At 40.2% G+C, this 11,575-nt stretch overlaps 1 protein-coding gene across 3 annotated transcripts in view; it reads left to right on the top strand.

The window, feature by feature from the left end:
• LOC112149449 (tripartite motif-containing protein 3) overlaps positions 1 to 10,624 on the top strand; it is a 19,509-nt gene extending 8,885 nt beyond the window's left edge. For all 3 annotated transcript variants that reach the window (XM_024277142.2, XM_024277141.2, XM_024277143.2), the window contains 12 exons: positions 1,243 to 1,420; positions 1,501 to 1,741; positions 2,005 to 2,156; positions 2,877 to 3,057; positions 3,149 to 3,878; positions 3,986 to 4,089; positions 4,164 to 4,331; positions 5,758 to 5,926; positions 6,718 to 6,777; positions 7,001 to 7,071; positions 8,705 to 8,845; positions 8,927 to 10,624. In XM_024277142.2, coding sequence (XP_024132910.1) covers positions 1,275 to 1,420; positions 1,501 to 1,741; positions 2,005 to 2,156; positions 2,877 to 3,057; positions 3,149 to 3,878; positions 3,986 to 4,089; positions 4,164 to 4,331; positions 5,758 to 5,926; positions 6,718 to 6,777; positions 7,001 to 7,071; positions 8,705 to 8,845; positions 8,927 to 9,079 — 2,316 coding nt within the window. In that variant the 5' untranslated portion in view covers positions 1,243 to 1,274 and the 3' untranslated portion in view covers positions 9,080 to 10,624. The remainder of the gene's footprint in view (positions 1 to 1,242; positions 1,421 to 1,500; positions 1,742 to 2,004; positions 2,157 to 2,876; positions 3,058 to 3,148; positions 3,879 to 3,985; positions 4,090 to 4,163; positions 4,332 to 5,757; positions 5,927 to 6,717; positions 6,778 to 7,000; positions 7,072 to 8,704; positions 8,846 to 8,926) is intronic.
• Positions 10,625 to 11,575: the final 951 nt, after the last annotated feature.

Consider the following 11,575-nt stretch of genomic DNA (forward strand, 5'->3'; position numbering starts at 1 on the left):
TAATTGGAGGCTGACTAGACTCTCAACCCAGATTTATAAAAATGCAAAAACAAAAAAGTGGCGGGCTGATCCGGGGAGTTGTGGTTTGTATCTGTGATTTACACTGCGGTTAGCTTGACGTCAGCTTGAGATAATGTAGCATTGTAACATAGTCACGCCGCGTCTAAGCTATACCAATTTCACCACAGAACTTTCTGTGGAGGATTTTTCTCCTCCACCTTTTCCGGAATCAGGCGCTCATGGTCCAGACTGAATGGTAAAATGACGCTAGCATCATAGCTAACTAAGGCTAATGTATTAAGGAAACAATTTCGAGTTAAACATTCATTGCAAATCTCGTCACCAGGACCGAGTTTGCTGTATTCAATGTCAATTGGACTAAACCATTGTTGCCTGACTTCCAAGTCCACTGGAAAGTTGTGCAAGCCTGTAGAAGGCAAAACACCAACTTGCCAAGCTAAAGCTAACAAGATAACGACCGACTGTTACAGAATCAAAGATGGGCGGGGCTTTCAAATTGTCAAAAATGTGACAAAGACCAACAGACAGCACTTTTAAAGCCCCATTTATAGAGGTCAACAACCAAAAAAAGTTGCTTTAGTGTTTGGTTACCCTTCAATATCCAAATTCCTGTACATTGTATTACTTTTTATGTATATTTGAAAGCTTACTTGTAACTATCAACACTTTAGCAGCTGAAAAACTTTTTTTTTTCCTTTATAAAACTGAAAGGAATCAAAATAAACAGAAATCACACCTACTTGGGGTCCTACTTTTATTTTGAAAATCCTAACTATAAGCCCCAATGTTTCACAAATGGGGGTTTCTCTAAGCACTGAGTGTTGTTGGAGGTCATGTGCGCTCATGTGTGTTATGACAGATGTAGATCAGTGGCATGAGTTAAGCTGGGCTTGACCCACTGATACAGTTTCATGTGACTCAATTATTCAAATAAACAAGCGAAGGCCGTTTATTGTAAGATGCAGCTTTATAATGCTAAGTCAGGCGGAGAGCATGGCTGTGTTAGCTTAAAGATCTGAGCACGGCAAAATTAGGATCTTTTATTTATGAAGTCGCTTTACTGAGTTTTTTGAGAGGGAGAGCCTAAAAGCCACAGACGGATCTTAACTGCACTGTGACTCACTTCTTCCTGAGTTTGCTTAAGGAAGTCCACCCTATTTACACACCCTAAATTCAAGGATGTCTTAACTTTTTCTCTCCTCCTTGTAATTGTGTATATAGGATAAGCGGTGCACCCCTCCCACCCTCACTGAATGGTAGTCATCATGGCGAAGTGTGAGACGGGCAGCACCAGCCCCGTGGTCAGGCAGATCGACAAACAGTTCCTGGTCTGCAGCATCTGCCTGGACCGATATCACAACCCCAAAGTTCTGCCCTGCCTGCACACTTTCTGTGAGAAGTAAGTTCGGGAGCTGAAAATCAAGTCAAATAGTTAAATAATCTGAAATATGACGAGAAACGTTCATTTTGTGTTCCTAGATGTCTTCAGAACTACATCCCTCCCCAGTCTCTGACCCTGTCCTGCCCAGTGTGCAGACAGACCTCCATCCTGCCCGAGAAGGGCGTAGCAGCCCTGCAGAACAACTTCTTCATCACGAACCTGATGGAAGTGTTGCAACGAGATCCGGAGTGCAGCCGGCCGGAGGCGACCAACGTCCTGGAGTCGGCCAATGCCGCCACCACCTGTCAGTCCCTTTCCTGTCCCAACCATGAGGGGAAGGTGGGTGGAAATCCATCGCAACACCTGATTTAATGATGAAAGACATTTATAAAAAAAATAGCATTTTCTTTTTTTTATCTGAACTCTCAACAATGGGAAGGGGGGCGGGGTTGCTCCTCACCAAATGTCCCGCCCACCACCCAGAGGCTAATTTTTGATAAACCACTCTGCAAATGTTATATCCTCATCATAACTAAAAGACAATTTTTAGGTTTTGGAGTCTTCAAGTGATATATTTTTTGTCTCCACTGCACCCCCTGCAGGTCATGGAGTTCTACTGCGAGTCTTGTGAGACAGCCATGTGTCTGGAGTGTACAGAGGGAGAGCACAGGGAACACGTGACCGTTCCTCTGAGGGATGTGTTGGAGCAGCACAAGTCTGCTCTCAAAAACCAGCTGGACACCGTTTGTAACAGGTACGACACAGTGGTGGAGAAGTTTGAAAGCGGGTGCTTCACTCTACAATACATTAACCTTCATATTGTCAAAAACATGCATCCACAATAGAAACTATCAAAATATAAACAAAAACTTGGCTTCAATATTCAAAATTTATGTTGGTCACACTTAATACAGGCAACCAAGATGCATGTTTCTGCATTGCCCGCCTGTGTTTTAAGTGTGTCCAAGGCTGGATTTTGTTGTTAGCGGCACGTTTGTAAAGTTAAACATAAAGTCCTAATAGATTTAGTCTCCGCGTTTGAAAAACAAACCTAAAAACAAAGTTAACTGTCCGCTAGTTACTTAGCTGTCCACCAGCTTTGTTTTTAGCGACCAACTAGTTTTGTTTTTTGACATGGTTAAGTAGCGGTCCGCTAGCTTTTTTTTAACATTGTTATTTAACGACCAGATAGATTTCTTTTTAACATAGTCAGTTAGTTAACGACCAACTAGTTTTGTTTTTAACATAGATAGTTAGCACTCCACTAGCTTTGTTTTTAACATAGTTACATAGCTGTCCGCTAGCTTTGTTTTTAGCGACCAGCTAGCTTTGTTTTTAACATAGTTGGTTAGCGACCAACTAGTTTTGTTTTTGACAAAGTTATTTAGCGACCAGCTAGCTTTGTTTTTAACATAGATAGCTAGCAGTCCCCTAGCTTTGTTTTTAATACTTTCTGCTCTTTCGCCTCCGACAGACTGCCCCAGCTGACCGTTGCCATCGATCACGTCAACGACATTTCCAAGCAGTTGACGGAGAGGAAAAGCGAAGCAGTAATGGAAATCAGTAACACTTTTGATGAGCTGGAGAAGGCTTTGCACCAACGCAAAAATGCTCTGATCACAGAGGTTGAGAATATCTGCAGCTCAAAGCAGAAGGTCAGAGATCGCTCTGCTCTTCCGTCTTAATGTTCAAAAATAAAATAAAAAATGTCCTCATTACTGTCCTTGTTCCTGTGGGACTGTTTAGGTGCTTCAGGCTCAGCTGACCTCTTTGCTGCAGGGCAAAGAGAACATTCAAAGCAGCTGCAGCTTCACAGAGCACGCCCTCAGCCACGGCAGTGCCACCGAGATCCTGCTGGTCCAGAAACAGATGGGCGAGCGGGTCAGCGCTCTGGCCAGGCACAGCTTCCCCGTGCACCCCCACGAGAACGGACACCTGGAGTGCCAGGTGGAGACGGACGGGCTGAGGCGCTCCATTCAAAACCTGGGGGTGCTCATCACGACGGGCGCCGTGGGCCACACCAGCGTGGCCACGGGCGAAGGCCTGAGGCACGCGCTGGTCGGCCAGCACACCTCCATCACCGTCACCACCAAGGACAAGGATGGCGAGCTGGTGAAAAGCGGGAACGCGGCTCTCCGAGCGGAGATCGTCTCTGCGGACGGGGGCCGCACCGAAGCCGAGGTGGTGGACAACAAGAACGGAACATACGAGGTCGGCTACACCGTCCGCTCCGAGGGAGAGTTCACCTTCTCTCTGCTGCTGTACGGGCAGCCCGTCAGGGGGAGCCCGTTCCGGCTACGCGCCGTCAAGCCTTCCGATGTCCTGCAGTCCCCGGAAGATGTGAAGAGGAGGGTGAAGTCGCCAAGCGGAGGAGGGGGTCACGTCCGACAGAAGGCCGTCCGCAGGCCCTCCAGCATGTACAGCACCACCAAGAAGAAGGAAAACCCAATAGAGGACGAGCTGATCTACAGAGTTGGTGAGTAAAAACTACACAATTACAGTCAAATAAATGCAAATGTACACATTTTTCCACAAAGTTTAAGTTTTTGAGGCTGCTGACCTCCTCATTTGTTAATATTTCAGGCACAAGAGGACGAGACAAAGGAGAGTTCACCAACCTTCAAGGCATCTCGGCTTCCAGCAACGGGCGGATTGTGGTGGCAGACAGTAACAACCAATGCATACAGGTCACTGTTGGACAGTAAAAGATAAAAAGTTGTGTTTTTGTAGAATCTCTGAGTAATCAGAAGGTTTTTTTTAGGTGTTCTCCAATGATGGCCAGTTTAAGATGAGGTTTGGGGTGAGGGGGCGTTCCCCGGGTCAGCTGCAGCGCCCCACAGGGGTGACCGTCGACGTGAACGGGGATATTATCGTCGCCGACTACGACAACAGATGGATTAGCATTTTTTCCTCTGATGGCAAGTTCAAGGTGAGAAGAAGGAAAATGTTTCTAGGGATGGACCAATGTCATTTTTTTCTAGCCGATACCAATTATCGGTGTTTTCCCTAAAACTATGACCAGTCAGATACTGATATTTAAGTGTTTAGAATAACACAAAGTTTAGAGATTTATTTTTTTTCTTTTTATTAGAAATGCAATAACCTTCACATTGCCAAGAACAGTACAAACATGCATCCAGAATAGAAACTGTCAAAATATAAGTAAAAACTTAAATTTAATGTTTTAAACTTGTTGGCCACACTTAATACATGCAGGAAAGATGCATGTCGCTGCTCTATTTTAAGTGCATCCAAGGCTAGTTTTTGTTATTAGCGGCACTTATTTTTAAGTTAAACATAAGGTCTCATTAGATGTCACACACCTCAGTGTGTGAAATGTGTTCTCCGCATTTGAAAAACAAAAGCTAAAAACAAAGCTAGCTAATTAGCGGTCCGCTAGCTTTGCTTTTGATATGGTTAGCTAGCGGTCTGCAAGCTTTTATTTTAGCATATTTAATTAGCGGCCCGTTAGCTTTGTTTTTGACATAGTTAATTAGAGGTAAGCTAGTTTTGTTTTTAACATAGTTAGCTAGCGGCCCACTACCTTTGTTTTTAACATAGCTAATTAGGGGTCCGCTAGCTTTGTTTTAAAGATACTTAGTTAGCTGTTTACTAGCTTTGCTTTTAACATTGCAAATTAGCAGTCCACTAGCTTTGCCTTTAAGAAAGATCAGTTAACAGTCCGCTAGCTTTGTAGTTGGCATAGTTAAATTAGCAGTCCGCTAGCTTTATTTTTAACAGAGTTAGTTACCAGTCATTTAGCTTTGTTGTTAACACAGTTAATTAGCAGTCCGCTAGCTTTCTTTTGAACATAGCTAGCGGTCCGAGCAGCCACTTTATGTCATGTGTCGTGGCAAGAAAGGGAAATGCGGATGAAAAAGGATGGGTTGGCTTTACCACAAGTGTCAAAAAGTGTCACGCCATACGTCCGAATATGACGAGGTGGGAGTGATTGCGTTGCTTCAACAACCAAATCCTGCTTGGACCCCTCCCCCGGAATGGGAGTGGGAGCAAGCCTGTGCTAAACCAAGCGATTCTCCTGTTATAATTCCCAGTCAAAGTAAAATAGAAACATTGGTGGCATATATTGGTGGAATTTTTAATTTCAATTCAATTCAATTTTATTTTTATATCCCAAAATCACAAAGGAATTTGCCTCATTGGGCTTCAAAATATGAACAATAGTTAAAAACTAGGACTAAATAAACAGATTTGAACCAATACAGATAATTTGAAATTATGCAAATATCGTTCAATACCGATACTGGCACAGATACATCGCCCATCCGTAAATGTTTCTATCTGCATTTAAAAAAAATAATCAACTTAATGATCAAAACTTTTTTTTTTTGCAGAACAAAATAGGCGCTGGAAGATTGATGGGCCCCAAAGGCGTGGCTGTGGACAAAAACGGACACATCATTACGGCTGACAACAAAGCCTGCTGCGTCTTTATCTTCCAGTCAAATGGGAAGCTTGTGACAAAGTTTGGAGCCAGAGGAACATCAGACAGACACTTCACAGGTGAGTCAAAAAAATAAAACCTGCAGATGGTTTTTCAAATTTCTTTACAGGATCAAAGCTCAAAGGAAGCTGCATGTCATTGGGCCAGATTTACGGATTTATTTTAAAAGTTCTTTTCAAGAAGTGTTTTTAGTCATTTCCGTAAACTATCTTGAGTTTGTTTTTAGTAATCTAGATTATGTACAGATTCTTGATTACACTAGAATTTTTTTTTTCCTTTTTCCATTCATAAACATACATTGCTGACTAAATTAATATCTTTATTTACTAAAAAAACACAAATTTTCTAAACTTTTGTAAGGAAATATGTTTTAAAGTAACCTTCTGTGGTCTAAAACACAGTTTTTTGCTCATTATTTCTTCTTTTTCTGAAATAAGGTGTTCTGCTGTAGCGCGATCGCCATCTAGTGGCCAAACTGAAACGCCCTCCAGGAGAGGCAGAACAATGTTTACAATGTTAATGATCTGAACATTTGTGTACTTTGAAAACATATTTGAATCAAATTGAATTGAGTGGATGGAAAGAATCTGAAAAAATCGGAATCTAATCGATCCAGGCTCTGGTAAATCAAATCGATTCTGGAAATTATCGATACCCAGCCCTAGTGTGATCGTAGCTCCAGACACACAAATTCATGCTTCACTCTACTACATGTGTTAATATGTTGTTTCTTTTTGCCTCTTAACTTTTTGCCTGTTACAGGAAGCTGTTTGGAGTTCCAGCTTTGTTGATGTTAAAACTCCCTCTTCCTTCCGTGTAAATTCTCACCTGGACTTTTCTTTTCTTTTAGAGAAAAGTGGTGCAAACATTGTACTGGAAACAAAGATTAGTAAATCTGGCCCTGTTTTCAGTAAGTAATTTAACCCAGCGTGAGTGTGAACTGAGTAAAACCAAAGTGTTGTCTTTTTTTAAATGTGGATTCATCATCAGCTGTGTCCGTTTTCACGTCAGTCTGTCGTTGACCACTTCCTGTCCAAAAAAAAAAAAAAAAGTGGCACTTCCTGTTGTGTGTCTCAAAGCAGCAGCTGACTCATAGTTACTCTGATCCTTTCTGTCTTTTGTTTTGTTCGCAGGTCCTCACTTTGTGGCTGTGAACAACAAAAATGAGATTGTGGTCACAGATTTTCACAACCATTCAGTTAAGGTATGGCTGAACACAAGAATGTGCTTTTGTCACAGCTGAACCTTCAACCTTCAGATGCATGAATGAAGATACATTCCTGTTAGAGCCAACAGGAAATCTCTTCTTGTCTGCTAAAAATAGAACTGTTTTTATTGGAAGTCTGTTGTCTTCATTTTTTTATCTCAAAGTTAGGATCTCTTCTCTTAATCCTTTGTTTTTGTGTGAGGAAATCTGGTTGTTGCTGGTTTTAAGGGCTGGATACAATCGATCCAGTCGTGGGAGATTGACTCTAGTCAATGAGTGTGGTCACACAGGACTTGTGGAGTCACATTTTGGGAGGCAGGAACACGTGTTGCTGCACTAAACATAGAAATTAAGGGTTTTTTGCTGCTTACAGGACACATTTTAGGTGCTGAAACGCTCATGGTTTGACCTGAAGTTGCTCTTTAGAAGAAGCTAACTTGCTAATGATGTGTCCCAGCCTTATTTTCTTAGTTATCGAGCAAAAATGTTTTGATTAATCTGAAATCATGGACTTTTACATCCCTTACCCTGCTGGATGACCCAGTTTCTTTTAAACTTTAACTTTAAACTTTACGTCTGTTAACTATTATTGTACACAGATGAGTTTCATGGGAAAACAAGCCCAAATAGTCTCTCTCCCACCACTGTGTGTGACAGTTTTTTTGTTATTTTTAATTAAATTTTCATTAATTCTTTGTTTTTGGTTTTGTTTTTTTAATATTTTATTTCAGCAATTCTATTGAGTTTGAATAGCTTTTCTCCTTGAAAATTCAGATTTTTTTTTTTCTTTTCTCATTTTTTGCTTAATAAGGCCTGTTGTTTCTAGGATTTAGCTTTAGAAGTTTTTCAAATGTCTCTGAGCAGAGCTCGGAGTAAATTCAACACATGAAAAACAGCTTCTCCAAATACACGACCTTTTAGCAAACAGGTAAAGCTAAAGTTTCTGCTTTGCTGATACAGAAATCATCATTATTCTATAAAGACTATAAAGATTATCTTTAACTTACCTTCTTAAGGCCGTGTCACACAGCAGCTACGTACGAGTTGTGCATATTACACGGATGACAATTGGCCATACGTGAATATACATGGAAAAAGTGAGAAAAGTGCCATTTACGTGTAATTTTCACAGTTGTATCCCAAATGAACTACGTTAAAACCATAGAAGTACAAATGTTGATGAATGACGAATGCAACAAACACTCTAATAAATTTCATATATCACACATGTATCACGAAAGACTGAAATTACAAACGCAGGCGATGCGTAAATTGTAGCGGCAGTGTAACACAGCCTTTAAATCGTGTAGCAGCAGCTACAGGGAACTTGGTACTGCCCAGAGTTTTATACTTACTTTAAAATAAACAAGTGGAAGTAAAATTTGTTTTTGTTTGGTCTGTTTATTGTTTTTTATCTGACAAAAAAATTAGGATTTTCTTAAGAGTTTCAACTTTTGCTATCAAGTTAGGTGTCCATAAAAATCATTTAAAAACTTTAGAAATGCATGAATGAGAAACCTGTTTTCCTTCAAATCAGTTCATGCATGTGAACGTATTTATTCGTTCGATTTTGATTTGATTTCAGGTTTTTCGCGTTGTGACTATCCGTTTTCTTGGTTTATTCTGAAAGGTGTACAATGCAGATGGAGAATTCCTGTTTAAATTTGGCTCCCATGGGGAGGGAAACGGTCAGTTCAATGCTCCAACTGGCGTGGCCGTGGATGCCAATGGAAACATTATTGTTGCTGACTGGGGCAACAGTCGGATCCAGGTGAGATTAACGTCAAAAGAAAATCTATAAATCAAGTATATTTTTTTTAGGACTCACCCAGGCTTTTATTTTGTACTTCAGGTGTTTGACAGCTCAGGGTCCTTCCTGTCCTACATCAACACATCAGCCGACCCCCTGTACGGCCCCCAGGGCCTGGCCCTTACGTCCGATGGCCACGTGGCGGTGGCGGACTCCGGGAACCACTGTTTTAAGGTGTACCGCTACCTGCAGTAGATGGCGGTTTCCTCCACCGCAGCCGCTGAGGATGAAACAGGGTGTATCCAGTGCAGCCTTTTTACCTGCACATCACCTGTCGCCTCATTTTACTTTAACTAACGGGTTTGAAGGTCAATGCAGCATCATTGAGACAAATGAAAAGCAAAAATGATGGGGCAACATGTGAGAAATGACACTTTAGGAGGTAGATTGAAGTATTTAACCAGACTTAACCTGTTCCGGTGCATGAAGTTTCCCTTTTTTCCTTCAATAGCTTGGCAGCACAGTGTGACCACCAGTTGCTTTTACCATAAACTAGTTGATGCTTATAGAGAAACGAACAGTGCCATGCTTCTGCAGCAGTGAAATGTAAAAAAAAAACAAAAAAAAAATGTGTGCAGCAAAACGTCACCACCATCCGTGCATTGATTTGCTGTATGTACTGTACATACATGAATGTATATTGTATATATTAGATCACTCTCTATGTACATGCAGCGGTTTTCAAACTGCTTTTTTTGCCATTTCAGTGAGCAGCAAAGGATGAAGGATTCAAGGACTTTGAATGTGTGTGTCGTTGCTGTGAGTGAGTGGTTTGCAAAGTTGTCGAAGTACGCAGCACAGCAAATGTTTCCGTTTGTTATTTTAAAGGGGAAAAAATTAATTTATTTTTATTTTGTACTAGTGGAGCATTTGCAGATTATTTTTGTACATTTTTTTTCTTTTTGAATTTTACACCTTTTTAAGGCGGAATTTTCTCTAACATCCACCGGTAAATCAGCGTTTGTGCAGATGGGCAGCTGACTTCCAAAGCTTCAGCACTGGTTTTCATTTCACGGATTTTTCTAAACTCTTATTCAGAATTTCTTTTTTTTAATATTAAAATTGCTTTAAATAGATTTGTTCACTGGACCAGAAAAATATCACATATCTCAGGAAATCTAATCCAAATTTGATCACAGCGTCTGTTCAACGATGTTTTTGGCACATTTGCGTGAGTTGATGACTTTGCAAGAAAGCTGCTGATTTGTGCAAATTTAGGCTGCATGAAATACCACAGGGATAGATTTTTTTCATGTTGTGGCTTTACAAGAAACTGTTACATTTTTTTTCAAAGACACTAGCTATAGAACATGTTTCATGCATTACATTCCACCCGGTGTGCTTCATTTGTCAGCTATCTGCAGTAGAGATGTGCCAGCGGCGTGGGTTTTTGCTCCCTCTGGTGGTCGTTCTATGTAAGAGCAGAGGAAGACTCAGCGTTGCTGCATGAGGGAAGAGCTCCTGGGGTGACTAGCTTCTTAGCCGTCCAGCCGTTGATATTGGATTTAGCAGAAAAAGCACTAGATTAGTCAACCAGGACGCAGCCATTTTTCTTTTTCTTTTTTTTTTTTTGGTAAAATTTGCTGTTTTGAGTTTGTGCCAAACAAGGATTGACGACTTCCTCCTCTGTGAGACGAGCGCTCACCTTTTTAAGATGTATTTAAAAATGTCTTTGCCCTCCCTGTTCTTTTGGTTTTCTCTATGAATATGCACTGGTAATAAAAGCACATGGTTTACTGAGCTGTTGTAACTGCTTATTGATTGATTGATATTTTATTTTAAGGATTAACTGTAGACAAAACAACTAGAAATCACGCATCTAAATAAATAAATGCATTTTTTTTAAATAAAGGAAAATGTACGTTGATGCCATCCTCTTAATTACAAAAAGAGATTTTTGTCGTAAGGAATACAATGCACACATGGGTTCATTGTGTGAATGCTTTGTAATTTTTTTCTTTGCTTTGCTAATTTGGAATCTGTTGAGGTTTTTTGTGGAAAATTCTGAGTTAAGCAAATATTTTAGCTTTTTTGGCTAATTTGGCATTTACTGGGGTTTTTTGAGATAATTATCAGCAGCTAATCTATTGACAACATGTTAGCATTTTTGGCTAATTTGGCATTTACTGTGGTTTTGGGGGTAATTCTAAGTTAAGCTAATATTTTAGCAATGTGCTAGAATTTTTTGCTAATTTGTCAAACACTGATCCTTTTAGGACAATTCTAAGTTAGGCTATGTTAGCCATGTGCTAGCTTTTTGGGCTAATTTGGTATTTACTGATGATTTTTATTTTGTTAATTTAGACTTAAGCCAATATTTTAGCAATGTGCTAGCTTTTTTTTGCTAATTTGTCAAACACTGATGCTTTTTAGGACAATTCTAAGTTAGGCTAATATGTTAGCAATGTGCTAGCTTTTTGTGCTAATTTGGTATTTACTGGGTTTTTTGGGGATAATTCTTTAGCAATGTACTAGCTTTTTTTGTGGTATTCATTATTTTTGTATGCATATTGCAATTTTTCGCAGCCTTTTAAAATGATTTTTCAAGAATATTTTCAAATTCTTTGTGCACTTTTTGCATTTTCTGTACCTCTAAGACAACTTTATCATTACCCTGATAGCTTTAGAAATTACAGTAAATTTCTTCAGCATATTCAGCAAACACATTCAGCAGTCAGCATTCATACTAGC

Source organism: Oryzias melastigma, linkage group LG13 (genome assembly GCF_002922805.2).
Source record: "Oryzias melastigma strain HK-1 linkage group LG13, ASM292280v2, whole genome shotgun sequence".
In the NCBI taxonomy this organism is placed as follows: domain Eukaryota; kingdom Metazoa; phylum Chordata; class Actinopteri; order Beloniformes; family Adrianichthyidae; genus Oryzias; species Oryzias melastigma.